The 16471-nt window shown below is 39.5% G+C and overlaps 1 protein-coding gene and 1 pseudogene across 1 annotated transcript; both read right to left on the bottom strand.

Moving 5' to 3' along the window:
- Positions 1-412: 412 nt before the first annotated feature.
- On the bottom strand, positions 413-1867 carry LOC110881749 (S-adenosylmethionine synthase 3). The gene has a single exon (XM_022129916.2). It carries the CDS (start codon positions 1700-1702, stop codon positions 530-532), a length of 1173 nt encoding a protein of 390 aa, XP_021985608.1. The 5' UTR covers positions 1703-1867; the 3' UTR covers positions 413-529.
- An 11177-nt stretch (positions 1868-13044) lies between these two features.
- LOC110933070 lies at positions 13045-13845 on the bottom strand (annotated as a pseudogene).
- Positions 13846-16471: the final 2626 nt, after the last annotated feature.

The following is a 16471-nucleotide window of genomic DNA, read 5'->3' as shown; positions in this document are numbered from 1 at the left end:
TCTCGAGCCTTGGATACGAGCAAGAGAAGAGGTTGAACCCTATACGTGAAACGACCCCCTTGGTTACCCTTTGTGTTAACCATTGTTTCAACAACGACCAAGTCAGTCGCCATCTCCACATAACCACAAGGAAACCATTTGAAGTCTAAGATTTATAATCGAAGGAATTTACTTTTTTACGAAAAGTGTTCGTTTTAAAATCCACTTTAAGCCACTAAAAAGTTGAGACGGCCCTTCGCTTTGCACAATTACTTGTAGCGTTGACCAAAGAAGGAAAAACCGATACATGGTCACATAAACATTTTATTGATAAAAGTAACAAGTGAAAGTATTTAAGCTAATTTGATCATAGGGTAAGATCATACAGATACAAAAATAACAATATTTAGGCGAAGGTAAGTGTGTAACAATATTAGACAAAAATCCATTCAGGACCTTTTATGTGCATCTTGGTTTATCTATATAATTTTGTATATCTTAAAGGAATAATCTTATGGATTACAGAATACAAATTGCTACTATCGCAGTTTCAAGCTTTCGGTTTGAGAATCTTAACAGTCTCCCAAGTGAAATCCGGATCTTCACGACCAAAATGACCATACGCCGCAGTCTTCTGATACCTATAATTACCACCCCTCTTCAAGTCGAGATTAATCGCCATCATCCCTGGCCTAAAGTCGAAATTCTCCTTAATCAGTTCAAGTATATCCCTATCCGGAATCTTTCCCGTTTTAAACGTTTCAACACACACCGACAATGGTTCAACTACGGCAATCGCATAAGAAACTTGAACAATGCACCTACGCGCAAGCCCCGACGCCACTACGCTCTTCGCCGCTTGCCTAACAATATACGCACCACTCCGGTCCACCTTCGTGGGGTCCTTACCTGAAAAAGCACCACCACCATGGGCCCCCCATCCACCATACGTGTCAATGATAAGTTTTCTCCCGGTAAGCCCGGCGTCACCACGGGGCCCACCAATAACAAACCGGCCCGACGGGTTAAGATAAAAAATAGTGTTCTCATCAAGATATTGATCCGGGATCACGGGCTTGATCACGTGTTGTTTAAGATCGGCTGCGATTTGATCGTTTGTCACGGTCTCATCGTGTTGGGTCGAAATGAGGACGGTGTGAACCCGGATCGGAACCATAGCACCGTTATCATTACGGTACTCAACCGTCACTTGGGTCTTACCATCGGGCCGAAGCCATGAACACGTTTTATTCTTTCTAACCTCGGTTAATTTAGCCCCGAGCTTAGTTGCTAACACGTGTGTTAGCGGCATAAGCTCGGGTGTTTCATCGGTTGCGTAACCAAACATGTGACCTTGGTCACCCGCACCGATCTCTTCGGGCTTTTTACTGAGGTGACCGTGCACACCCTGAGCGATATCCCGGCTTTGTTGTTCGATGTTGACTAGAACCTTGCAGTTGTCGGCGTCTAGCCCGACTTCGGGAGACGTGAACCCGATGTTTTTGCAAGTTGTGCGGACTATTTTTTCATAGTCTATGTTTGCCTTTGTGGTGATCTCACCGAAGACCATGACCATGTTGGTCTTGGTGCATGTTTCGCAAGCGACCTTGCTTTCGGGATCTTGTTCCAAACAGGCGTCAAGGATGGCGTCCGAGATTTGGTCACATAGTTTGTCGGGGTGTCCTTCGTTGACGGATTCGGATGTGTATAGGAAAGTTTCCATCTCTATGACAAACAGATATAAACAAATATTAGACTTGTAAATGAATGGAACGGACGGACAGTGGTTTCATGGGGTGATTGGTAGATTTGGACGGCTGTTGGCGCTGATTGGTTTACCTGGGCGGTTCCCATTAGAAATCCACCAAACCCACCGCAAAGATGTTCGGTTTCCTTTTTGCAGATAATTTACAAAGGGTTTTCACATTATATATTTTGCAAAATAGATGTATTTTATCGATGAATTGAGTAATTGTAGAGTACGTCAACTGGTCATAGTTATCTCTTTATTAATCAGGTGTTCGAATCCTTAAGCTTCAGCTTCTTTTTGGCACTTCTTAATTTTCTTTAATTATTTCTTATTACATTCAACCTATTTATATTTATATATAGGGTGGGGTCCGCTACAAAGTCCATTTTTTCTACAAAGTATACAAAGTCTTAAAACATCACAATTTCAGCCATAAAACACACTCAAAACCCACAAATAACATAGTGAAGATCACTAAAACACAATATCCAAACCCTAACATTCCTTAAAAACTTCAAACACTGGTAACTGTGAATATAAAACACAATATGATAATCAACATAAAACACAATAATGTTAGTCATTCGATAATCAAAGTCTTATCATTCAAAACACAACACAAAACCCACAAATATGGTGTTTTAGTAACCTTCACTATGTTATTTGTGGGTTTTGAGTGTGTTTTATGGTTGACATTATGGTGTTTTTTGACTTTGTACACTTTGTAGGAAAAATAGACTTTGTAGCCAACTCCCACCCTTTATATATATATATATATATAGAGAAAGTATAATGAACTTCAAGGCTTAACCTACATTAACATACATGACAAAAAATATAACGTGCGTTATTATCATAGAACGTGCGTGATTATAGTCCCATGCGTGATTATGTGGTCCCATGCGTGATTATGTGGTCCCATGCGTGATTATACCCCTGATCCAACGGTTATCATTGTCTCATACGTGATGTATGATAAGGCTTTTTGTATGTTAACCTTACTCTATATATATATATATATTAATTTTTATAATTTCCTATAAAAATATTGTTCAAAATAAAGTTTTATTCGCAAAAAAAATATCTTTTATGTTGTAAGTTATAACGAGTGTATGTACCATCCCATACCATACCAGTACTAGTACCAGTACACAGTACCAGTACACTGATGAACCGAATTGATACCTTTGCACCAATACCAATTCTATAAATGTTATTTTTTTTACCTTTATACGTAAATTCATTTTTATGGTTTCCAATATAAATTTAGTTAAAACTTGAGTTCTGCTCGGAATAGAGTATCTTTAATATCGTAAGTGATATCGAGTGTCGATACTGTAACGGTAGCGCGGCGAACAGAATTGATACCATCGCGACAATACCGGTTGCACATTGATTTCGGTCAAACAATATCTATATCGATATGAGTATCTTCATTTTGATATTCGTTTTTATGATTTTCGATCGACATAAAACACATGTGAGAGGGGGCTATCTTTCATTTGCCAAACATTTATGATTTTCGATCGATATAAAAAACATGTGAGAGGGGGCTATCTTTCATTTGCCAAACAAAATGCCAGTAGCATACTGTTATCGTAACAAACCAAACTATTATCGATTGAATTTCTCGCCGCAATGCACGAGTGAATATTACTTTTTTTTTTGAACGGCAAATTAGGATCACTAACGGACCACTGGAGTATCATCGTGCCACAGCAGAACCACCCGGTCATATCCATCTCCATTAGGCTATAATGTCTACACACCAATTCAGGAGGAAACCCAATAAAGCTAGGAAAAACCCCCCTTTGTGAGAATCGAACCGAGGACCTAATGGTCCCAAAACCTTATCTCACCCCTAAAATGCCACTAGACTATAATGCCATGGAGAATAGTGAATATTACTAGTTAGCAATTAGCAATATTCTCCAATCTTTTTGTTTGATTTGCATAGGCGACAAACATGGGTTAGTTTTTGCATGGCTTTTTTTCCTTTTTATATATAGATCATTGTGTCTCTTTTGATAGGATTCAACTATTTAAGGGCTATTTTTGTTTTTATACGTTATGTTTTAATGAAATGAATTTTAAATATGCATACCACAATAATAAGCCTTTGTTTTCAGGACAAAAAATATATATATACAGTAGGAAACAGATGTACTAAAACAAGCACAATGGTTATAGTTATATAATTCTATCTATTTTCTTTTGCTTTGATCTTGATTAGTTGCATAAAAAAGGTCGATCAAGTAGTGGAAGGCTTGCATTTCTTTTGGGAGATGCAGGTTCAACTCTCACTTGGTGCAGAGTGAGGTACTGGTGGGCAATGATAGGAGAGTCAAGGAAACCTGAGTTCGATCCTTAAGCCAAACGGGTTTTTACCGGTAATGTCACCGTCGTGCCTACGGACGGGTGTGTTACCAGGTTTTCCCTTGGAATTAGTGGTGGACTCGGGTTACTCTCGGAGTACTCCGTTTGGTCCAGTGGATACTCTGAGAGTACTCAGGGTTGATTCTATTGGCCGATAAAAAAAAGCCAATAAACAATTAGTTATTTTAATTATAGAAATTGGTTTTATATACATTGCTTTTTGGTTGATTTATGAATAGAAACTATAAAAGGACCTACATGAAAAAAGTAAACAAATGTTTTTTCCAAATTTATAGGAAAAAATAAGCAGGTTTTCTTACATGGATTTACATTAGACCACCCGTAGTGGGGCGTGATTTTTAAAAATAATTTAAAAAAAACGCCCTAAAACGCCCCCACCCCCATTACACGGGGCCTTATTAGACAAGTATTTATAAGTATTGTTTAGTATTAGTCATAATTATATATTAGAGGGTATTAGTGTGTAATTATGTATTCTATTTATACTCCCTGTATACTCTATTATCAATACAAGATCACACAGCAGTATTACGTTGATTATCTTGGTATCAGAGCCAACCCTAATTTTTTTTTCTGCCGCCACCTTCTCCAATCGCTGCACAATCAGCGCCCAACCATACCCCCTTCTCTCAATGGCTCTCCTTCAACCCTTTAGCGCAGCAGACAAACAAAGCCACAACTCTCATAAGTTCGGTTTCACCCTTTCCCCCACCAATTATGGTCATTGGAAAACCATGCTACACTCGTTTCTTGTCACAAACAAACTGTACGACTATGTTAATGGCACTATTCCTTGCCCAGAATCTGTTCTTAGCGTCCCATCAGCCGAGAAAGACCACCCTCCGACCACCAAAACAAACCCTAATCATGCTAGATGGGTCGCTAATGATGCTCACGTCCGTATGTTGCTGTTATCTACAATCTCGGAAGGCGCGTTTCAGCATGTACAGGGCGAGACATCCAGGGAGTTATGGCTTGCCCTAGAACGCGCCTTTGCTCCTCATACAATCTCACGTGAGTACACCCTTAAATCTCAACTTTTACGTATCAAGATGGAACCTGATGAAACTAGTTCTGCTTATCTTCTTCGTGCTCGTGAATATGCTGATGCACTCGCAAACATAGGGGAGCCGCTCAAGGAAAAAGATTTGGTCATGCTTGTTGTCACAGGTCTTCGTGATGAATATGATGGTTTTAAGTCACAAATTGTGGGTCGACAACTTCCCACCGCCTTTATTGATTTACATGCACTACTCTCAGATCATGAGTATATGATCCGAAAGCCAAAAACCGCTCCAACTCAGGCCTTTGCAGCCTCGGTTCCCACTGCCCACTCGCAAACAGCCCAGCCTTCCTTACCACCTGACACTATCAATGCCCTTCAGCAGCTCATGACACATCTTGGCCTTCAAATGCCCCAGCCTGCCTCACAATTTTCTTCCCAGCAGCCTCAGGCCAATTATGCTACCAGGGGCCGCGGTCGTGGTTCTTACGGTCGTGGTCGGGGTAGCCGAAACAACCCTCGCAACAACTATAACAACTCTAATGGTGGTAATCGTCATCAATTTTCTTGGGCTTCTAATCAAAACACAGTTTTTGGTACTTGTAACAGGTGTGGCATTGGACATATCCCCTCTCAATGTCCTAACAGGGATCCAAGCACTGTCAGGACTACATCACCCGCTGCACACTATGCGGATTATCGTTCACAACCAACAACCAATTGGTTTCCGGACACCGGTTGCAATGGACACTCATCCATGGTAAGGATTCTCTTTATGTTAGGATTCTCTTTATGTTAGCAATGGTGAAAGTCTCCCCATTTTACACATCGGCTCGACCAAAATTTATTCCCCACACAAAACCTTTATCCTTTCCAATATTCTTCATGTCCCTCAACTTAAACGAAATCTCCTTTCTGTACAAAAATTTTGTTCTGATAATCATGTGTTTCTTGAATTTCACTCGACTTTTTTTGTTGTGAAGGACAAGGTTACACAGAGAACCCTCCTCACGGGTCCAAGTGACAATGGGCTCTATTCTCTCCGCCTACCGCTTCCTCGTCCTGTTCACAAAGTTGCTTTTTCCGCTGTTCGTGCTTCTGCTAACACATGGCATCGAAGACTTGGACATCCACATCCAGACCTTTTGAAGTCCATGTTATTTACTTGTTCTCTTTCTGTTAGCAATAAAAATTTGAGTTCCTCTTGTAATTCTTGTCACATGGGGAAATCCTCAAAACTTCATTTATTACCTTCCACTTTTTCTAGTCAACGTGTGTTAGACTTAATTTTTTGTGATGTTTGGGGTCCTGCCCCGGTTAAATCATTTGATGGTGATTCTTATTTTCTGTTATGTGTTGATCATTTTACACGTTATATGTGTATTTTATAAATCTGATGTTTGTGCTACTTTTAAAACCTTTCATGCAATGGTTGAACGACAATTTAACACCAAGCTTAAATCTATTCAAACTGACTGGGGAGGAGAATTTCGACCTCTTTCGTCTTTTCTCTCTTCTCTGGGTATCATTCACCGCCTCTCATGTCCTCACACCAGTGAACAAAACGGGTTCATTGAGAGACGCCACCGACATGTGGTGGAAACAGGTCTTACTCTTCTTGCTCAGTCGAGCGTTCCTAAACATTTTTGGAATTTTGCCTTTGACACAGCCGTTTTTCATAAACAGAATGCCCTCTCGTGTTGCCTCCAAAATTTCACCTTTTGAACACCTCTTTAAACACAAACCTGACTATTCCTTCTTACGAGTATTTGGTTGTCAATGTTACCCTAATCTCCGCCGTACAATTTTCACAAAATGGATTTTCGCTCCTTACCATGTCTCTTTCTTGGTTATAGTCCAGCTCATCATGGGTATCGTTGTCTTGACCTCACATCCAAACGACTTTATACTGCTCGTCATGTTCGTTTCAATGAACAATTCTTTCCTTTCCTACACCAATCTTCGACACCACCACCGCAATCCCAAGCCGACCCCTATGTCTCATCCTTTCCTATCTCTTGCTTCTCACCCACACATGACCAGGTTCCATCCAACGAACCAAATCTCTCACAACCACCAAACACCTCGGACCACCTCCCTACCTCACCGCAATCGGCCCACAACCAGCCGAATACACCTTCAACCCCAAATCAGCCCACTCCACCTACCCCAGGCTCAAATGACATCCCGCCTGACCACACCACCTCAGCCGTGCCCACTCCAACCCAACCTCCTACCCATCCACCCACTGTGCCAGCAAACACAACCACTTCCAGCACCAATCCACCCGTAATCTCCTCCAGACCAGCCCACCTACGACAAAATCCACCTAAAACAAAACGGTTTGATCCCTCAGCCTTCCACACCACCACCAGCCCACCTATCACTGAACCTACCACTTTCACTGTTGCTAACAAGGATCCTCAATGGCAACAAGCCATGTCTGAGGAATACAGGGCTTAAATGAAAAATGGAACGTGGACATTGGTTCCACCAGTCTCAAATGCTAATGTGGTTGATTGTAAATGGGTGTACAAACTTAAAAGGGATTAACATGGGGCTATCAAACGCTACAAGGCACGCTTGGTTGCAAAAGGTTTTAATCAACAAGCTGGTGTTGATTATCATGAAACCTTTAGTCCGGTTGTCAAACCGACTACTATTCAGGTTGTTCTTTCGCTGGCAGTCAGCCGCGGCTGGTCCCTTCATCAGTTGGACGTTCAGAATGCGTTTTTACATGGTGATTTAAAGGAAACTGTTTATTTGCGACAACCACCGGGTTTTGTGGACCCTGCAAAGCCGAATCATCTCTGTCTTCTACATAAGTCTTTATATGGGTTGAAACAAGTCCCTAGAGCGTGATTTCAACGATTGTCCAAGGCTTTGCATCTCTTGGGTTTTAGAGGATCCACAACTGATCCCTCTCTTTTTATTTACTCCTCTGCAGGCACCTTTCTATACATGCTCGTTTACGTTGATGATATTATTTTAACAGGCAACAATAATGCAACCATTGACCATGTTGTTCAGAGCTTAAGTTCTACATTTGCTCTTCAAGATATGGGTCCTCTTTCTTATTTCTTGGGCATTGAAGTTGATGTGCGTGTAGTGTAATATATTTTTAATGTATATTTAAGCCCTTTTTACACTTTTAGCCAAGTTTTAAATTTATAAAACACGATATTCACTAACACTAAACACACATATGGGCAAGTGCACCCATCGTGGACGTAGTATAGTGTTGGTAAGATACCGAGGTCGTCGAAGGACACAAGAGCTTTTAGTACCGGTTTATCCTCAACATCTAATCAAATCAAAAAGTTAGAAAAGATTTTTAAACTAAGAAAATAAAAACTAACTAAATGCTGAAAAATAAAATTAAAAAAAAAACTGATAGACAAGATGAATCACTTGGATCCGACTCGTGTATTAGTATAACCTTTGATTATTTTCGCACTTTTGCACTTGTTTAAGAGATTATCTTAGTTATTGTAGTAGGCCCCTCTTTTGAAGGCGACGTTACCCTCAACCCAGTAGTTTGAGTCAGCAAGGATACAATCCTAAAGGGTTGGATTATTGGAAGATAATGAATTAAGTTATTAATGCAAATTGTGGTAGGCCCCGCTTTTGGCGGTGACGTTACCCTCGGCTAAGTAGTCTGAGTCAGCAGAGATACAGTCCTAAATAGCCGGGTTATAGTATTAATAGTAGTTAACTTATGAGGGGGTCAAAGAGTTTGGATCCCCGCCATCCAATACCTATGGGTATTGAAGGAGATCCTACTAAAATTGACCCAGGTCCCTTGCAGGACCTCTAAACGCTGAACAAGGGCAAGACCCTTACCAAACCGTTCCCTTAACCCCCGACCAGGTAGCCAACATACCTCCATATAGACCGTGGAGATATGAATGGTGAAAATCTTTTATTTTATATAGACAGTAAAATAATGCCAAGACACCACGGACAAACGATAAGGAAAGATCACCTTCAACATAAGCAACTAGTTATTAAAGTCATTAATACAAAACCAAATAAGAAGTGCAAAAGATTAAAAATAAAAAGTATTATACTAAACACTTGTCTTCACCAAGTGATGTAAGAGACTTAGGCAAACATGGCCTTGATTGTCAAGAACTCTTATGATCGATCTTGGATCCCGAGACGACTCACACACTCTACGATGGACAATGGATGATGGTGGTGGATGATGGTGTTATGGTGGTGGTGGGTGGTGGATGAAGTGTGAGAGAGGTGGTGTGCCAAGGGATGAGTTGAAATGAAACCAAGCACTCCTATTTATAGGCTGAACAGAAGGCTGGGCACGGCCCCGTGTCCGCTGGACACGCCCCCGTGCCCGTCTGACACTCTCTCTCTTCATTAATTGTAATTCTCAATTACAATTAATGCGCCTGCTATACTTTCGCCACGCCCCCGTGCTCACTGGACACGGCCCCGTGGTGGGCAATAGAAGCTTCTATAGGTTTGTCTTTTCTGCTGCTTCTTGGGCACGACCCCGTGCTGGCTGAGCACGGGGCGTGTTCAGTCTTCTGTTTTCTCTTCTCTACTTGGGAGGATGCCGTTGAGGGTTCGGGCAATCCACTTTTGTTCCTTTTCTTGTATTTATGTTAGAATTAGCTGTCTTTTTGCTTCTTTTGTGAATTTGAGCTCATTTCATCCTGAAAATACAAAAGGAAGACAAAAACACTCTTTTTCCAACATTAGTACTCAAAAAGGGTTAGTTTTATGCCTTATTTGATGTAATTTATATGTTGCATTTTACACACATCAGAAGTCAAATCAAATGGTTCAGGTGTTATCCTCTCTCAGAAAAAGTATATCTTGGAAATATTAACCAAAGCTGGTCTTTCACAGTCCAAACCAGTCCCTTCTCCATGCTCAACAACAGCTCCCTTAACACTTGGTGACAGCCCAAGTTTTGATAACCCGGTTCGATATAGACAAGTCGTCGGGGCCCTTCAGTACCTCACATTAACTCGCCCGGACATTGCCTTTGCTGTAAACAAAGTTTGTCAATTTATGCATGCTCCAACAGAAAACCATTGGTCTGCTGTCAAGCGGATTCTTCGATACCTACATGGCACAATCGATCATGGTCTCCTTTTCAAACGTGCATCTGGGTCTACTTTGCACGCTTATACAGATGCGGACTGGGCTGGTTGCCCGGATGACCGTCGATCCACGGGGGGATTTGCTATCTATCTTGGTTCTAATCTTGTTTCTTGGTCAGCTCGGAAACAACGGACTGTCTCTCGGTCATCCACTGAATCTGAATATAAAGCCTTAGCTGACACAGTGGCTGAACTTACTTGGCTTGAGTCTCTACTGCAAGAACTTCGGGTACCTGTGAAATTGGCTCCGATATTATGGTGTGACAATCTAGGGGCTACATATTTGTCTGCAAATCCGGTTTTCCATGCTCGTATGAAACATGTTGAGGTTGATTTTCATTTTGTGCGAGAAAAGGTTGCTCAAGGAAGACTTTCTGTTCAGTTTATCTCTACACATGATCAGATTGCTGATGTTTTTACAAAGCCGTTACCTACTGACAGATTTGCGACATTACGGGACAAGCTACAGCTTGTTTCCCACACTTAGCTTGAGGGGGGATATTAGACAAGTATTTATAAGTATTGTTTAGTATTAGTAATAATTATATATTAAAGGGTATTAGTGTGTAATTATGTATTCTATTTATACTCCCTGTATACTCTATTATCAATACAAGATCACACAGCAGTATTACGTTGATTATCTGGCGTTATTAAGCGTTATTTTTCAAAAATATGGGTCTTGGCGTTTTAATTAAAACGCTGAAGGTGCAAGACTCTTACTTTGACTGGCCAATCCGTGTGGTTTCTTTTTAATTGATTCTGACATGTTTCACAAAAAGTGAGGCATTAATTGCTTTTAGTCTGACATTTGTCAAGTTTCTTTCTTTCTTTTTTTTATCCTTTTTTAATAATTGGAAGGGGTTATTGGAATAATGCCCCACTACACCACTTTATGCTATAATGCCCCATGCTGACTGGGATGACACGTGTCGGATAATGTCCCATGGTGGGGGCATTATAATTCTTCACCACTACACATGGTCTTAGTGTTATCAAACCAAATACCATTCATGCAGGTGTAGGAACATATTTAACACGGTTTCAGTTCAAACAAGGAACACAATCATCCTAGAACAACTTCTGCAGTGCAACCCAGCAAAACACTTGCAACGACGCTTTCTTTGCACTGCCTCAATTACTAGCTGGGATGAACAGACAACTATACTTTATTTAAAGTTGTCCTCATATGTTCTATCTATATAGGTTAGTTTTTGTTGCCTTCAAATTGATGAATATTATTGTTGCGTTCGCTGCTCTCAAAATTGTGTCTTCAGATAGGTTTGTGATATGGATCCTCTATGGAACACAATTCGGATTCTTCGTCTTGGGAGCTAGCTTTGTTGCATTAGAGTGAGTGGAGTTGTTGTTTGATGCTGAGATAGAGTTTGCAACGGCGACGTTCGGTAGTGGCTTCCTTGGTGGAGGAAGAAGCGAAAATCTGAACAAGGTTTAGGGTAGGTGAGTTGTGGCTCAATTCCAATGTTTCTTATATCTGATTTTACATATATACGCATATAGAGTATTCAAAAACAATCTACCAGTAATGGTTCAACTACGTCGATTCAGGTTCTAATTTTATACAAATCTTCTCAATCTCATCAATTTACACTAATGTATATTCATGTGGATGTATAGATTTGGTTGAAGATTTCATTGAATTTTCATTATTTCCTTATGTTATTTTGGTGTAGATGGTGATAGTAGGATAACAGGGGACAATGCAAAATTGTCTTTGCTCAATCGAACATAGAAAAGCCTAAACTTAAGCAGGTGAAAAACACTTGCTCAGCTTTACTTTGTTGATTGTCTTTCATCTGTTGTTGACCGTATTAAGTTAGTATGGTTGACGCTAAATTGGAATGATAAATGGCTAATGAACTTTTGTATGAAAATATAACATGTGGTCATATTATACGCTATGTTAGGCCATAATAGAGTTGCCTGGTCTTCTTCAGGGCATCAAACAAGCTGGAGCTCCGACTGTGCCCCAGTTTAGTCCGCACAACCAGCAGCAGCTCCTCCAACCCGGCAAAATGCAAACCTTTGAATCTTTTTACTCGGTATGGGCGTCAGATGTTCATTAATGGTATTTTCATTTTCTTTAAAAATTTGGAATATCTTAAATTATAAAATTGTTAACTATGGGGTGGAGTCTTCCTGGCATGGGTAGGAAGGCACCTATGGATGCTGCTAGCAACCTGGATTTCATGCGCAACAACCAACAGTTTCAATCATTTTTATGCAATGGTGCAACTAATCCACACATCTTGCAGGTATTGAACGACACTCTCTTTTTTATATATATTTTTATGTGTGTGTGTATGATTATGTGCACAACCAATGCTCCAAGAGTTGGGAAGTCTCAGGCTAATTTTCATCCCTCAATTAACGAGCTCGTTGAAGGAGAAGAGTATGTTCTTATAATTTTCTTCCCTCAATTTACTTTTTTTAAGAAAAGAGTTCATTTTAAAATCCACTTAAAAGTTGAGCCGGCTCTTCACTTTGTACAATTACTTATAGCGTTCACATAAACACGTTATTGATAAAAGTAACAAATGAAAATACTTAAGCCATTCTTCTAAATTCTAATTCGAGCATAGAGTAAGATCATACATATACAAAAATAACAATATTAAACAAAAAATCCATTCATGACCTTTGTAGTAAATGACCAAACTAAAATTGCAAGGATAACTATATGATCAAACACATTACACGTGTTTGTAGTAATATTTAATACATAACGTGACATGATATGACATGGCGCAGTTTTTTACGTATATTCAAGCTTTCGGTTTGAGAATCTTAACAGTCCCCCAAGTGAAATTCGGATCTTCGCGACCAAAATGACCATGCGCCGCAGTCTTCTAATACATGTAATTACCACCCCTCTTCAAGTCGAGATTAATCGCCATCATCCCCGGCCTAAAGTCGAAATTCTCCTTAATCAGTTCAAGTATATCCCTATCCGAAACCTTTCCCGTTTTAAACGCTTCAACAAACACCGACAACGGTTCAGCCACGCCAATCGCATAAGAAACTTGAACAATGCACCTACGCGCAAGCCCTAACGCCACTACGCTCTTTGCCGCTTGCCTAACAATATACGCACCACTCCGGTCCACCTTCGTGTGGTCCTTACCTGAAAAAGCACCACCACCATGGGCCCCCCATCCACCATACGTATCAATGATAATTTTTCTCCCGGTAAGCCCCGTGTCACCGTGGGGCCCACCAATAACAAACCGGCCCGACGGGTTAAGATGAAAAATAGTGTTCTCATCAAGATATTGATCCGGGATCACGGGCTTGATCACATGTTTAAGATCGGCTGCGATTTGATCGTTTGTCACGGTCTCATCGTGTTGGGTCGAAATGAGGACGGTGTGAACCCGGATCGGAACCATAGCACCGTTATCATTACGGTACTCAACCGTCACTTGGGTCTTACCATCGGGCCGAAGCCATGAACACGTTTTATTCTTTCTAACCTCGGTTAATTTAGCCCCGAGCTTAGTTGCTAACACGTGTGTTAGCGGCATAAGCTCGGGGGTTAATACAAGTTTCGAAAAATAAGTTTGCATCAAACAGGTTCTTTTATAAAATAATCAATTTAGTTTGGACCACAACAGGTTCTTGTCTAGATGAACACAACATTAAATGAGTCGTTTTTTGAAGTACCAAACGCTATATTTTTCTATGGTGCTAGTAGTTATGGGTTGAGATGTTGGGTTTGGTAGTGGCGACGGTAGTGTCACCGACAATGGTGATGTTGGTGGTGGCAATTGTATTGTCGACAACGATAAGGTGGCGAGGACAAACAATGGTCATTGGTGATGTTATCCGGTTTGGACTGATACTAAGTTAACATGTTTTTAATATAGTAACATGTTTTAACTCGTCTAATTTGAGCTTAAGTAAATAAACTCATATACAATTTATTTAAGGCCCTCACTATTTGCACACCTTGGCAGGCTATCTGCACACTTAGGGTTTACATACGCTGCGTATTGGTCAATACGCAGCGTATAGGGTTACCTCAATACGCTACGTATAGAGCTATACTCAGCGTATATAAACCATGGATTTTAGAGCCTTATCAACAATCATTGCACAGAAAACAAGGGTTATATACGCTGCGTATAGGTCTATACGCAGCGTATATAAACCATTAGATTTTTTTGAGTCATTTTGGTAGGTTTGAGGGATCATTTTTTCACAAAGTTTAAATACGCTGCGTATAGACCTCTAAGGAGCGTATATAAGGGTCTGAAAATATCTTTTATACCCTTGTGTTGAGGCTATACGAAGCCAAATACAAGGATAGTTGTGTCATTTTTGTCTCATACGCTGCGTAGGGACCTCTAAGGAGCGTATATAAAGCTCCATTTTTGTATTTTTTTTATTGTGTATTCCTTTGTTTATTTATAAAAAAAAGTAAATTAATTGTGTGTATTTTGGGGTATTTCCATGTTTATTTATAAAAAAAAACAATATTATTAAAAATAATACAAATATTATGAATTATAAGAATTAAAAATAATACAAATATTAGGTCCCGTATTGACCTCGTATAAGCCTATAAGTGTGATATCGTGTCGTATAGCGTCGTATAGGTCACGTATTGACCTCGTATAAGCCTATAAGTGTGATACCGAATCATATAGCGTCGTATAGGTTATGTATTGACCTCGTATAAGCCTATAAGTGTGATATCGTATCGTATAACGTAGTATAGGTCACGTATTGACCTCGTACAAGCCTATAAGTGTGATATGGTATCGTATAGCGTCGTATAGGTCACGTATTGACCTCGTATAAGCCTATAAGTGTGACATCGTATCGTATAGGGGTAGTATAGGTCACGTATTGACCTCGTATAAGCCTATAAGTGTGATATCGTATCGTATAGCGTCGTATAAGTCACGTATTGACCTCGTATAAGCCTATAAGTGTGATATCGTATCGTATAGGGGTAGTATAGGTCACGTATTGACCTCGTATAAGCCAATAAGTGTGATATCGTATCGTATAACGTAGTATAGGTCACGTATTGACCTCGTATAAGCCTATAAGTGTGATATCGAATCATATAGCGTCGTATAGGTCACATATTGACCTCGTATAAGCCTATAAATGTGATATCGTTTCATATAACGTAGTATAGGTCACGTATTGACCTCGTATAAGCCTATAAGTGTGATATCGTATCGTATAGATGTGGTTTAGGTCACGTATTGACCTCTTATAAGCCTATAAGTGTGATATCGTATCGTATAGGTGTGGCTTAAGTCACGTATTAACCTCGTATAAGCCTATAAGTGTGATATCGTATCGTATAGGTGTGGTTTAGGGCCCGTCTAATCCTATATGCATATACAAGACCTAAAGGAAACCTATACGAGACTTATACTACACTATACGATACGATACGATACTATACTATACAATAACACCCGTATAGGCCTCTATACGAGATTATATACTATACACTATACGATACGATATGATGCAATACAATACGATACGATGCAATACGATAAGATAATTTAATTTAAACGATAACAATATAATATTTTTGTATTATTTACGAATAATATTGTTTTTTTATAAATAATTTTCTTTTTTTTATAAATAAACAAAGGAATACGATAATTTAATTTAAACGATAACAAAACAATATATTTGTATTATTTACCAATAATATTGTTTTTTTATAAATAATTTTCTTTTTTAATTTTTATAATTCATAATATTTATATAATTTTTTATTTTTATAATTTATATTTGTATTATTTACCAATAATATTGTTTTTTTTTATAAATAATTTTCTTTTTTTATAAATAAACAAAGGAATACACAATAAAAAAAAATACAAAAATGGAACTTTATATACGCTCCTTAGAGGTCCCTACGCAGCGTATGAGACAAAAATGACACAACTACCCTTGTATTTGGCTTCGTATAGCCTCAACACAAGGGTATAAAAGACATTTTCAGACCTTTATATACGCTGCTTAGAGGTCAATACGCAGCTTATTTAAACTTTGTGAAAAAATGATCCCTCAAACCTCTCAAAATGACCCAACAAAATCTAATGGTTTATATACGCTGCGTATAGACCTATACGCAGCGTATATGACCCTTGTTTTCTGTGCAATGCTTGGTTATCAGGCACTGAGATCAATGGTTTATCTACGCAGCGTATT

This window comes from Helianthus annuus, chromosome 1 (genome assembly GCF_002127325.2).
Source record: "Helianthus annuus cultivar XRQ/B chromosome 1, HanXRQr2.0-SUNRISE, whole genome shotgun sequence".
Taxonomy (NCBI): Eukaryota; Viridiplantae; Streptophyta; class Magnoliopsida; order Asterales; family Asteraceae; genus Helianthus; species Helianthus annuus.
The sequence above is the reverse complement of the archived record's forward strand: the minus strand, read 5'-3'. Positions and strand labels throughout refer to the sequence as shown.

Bases quoted from the DNA above. Each gene is read 5' to 3' on its own strand.
- LOC110881749 (XM_022129916.2), bottom strand. From the start codon at position 1,702: ATGGAAACTTTCCTATACACATCCGAATCCGTCAACGAAGGACACCCC.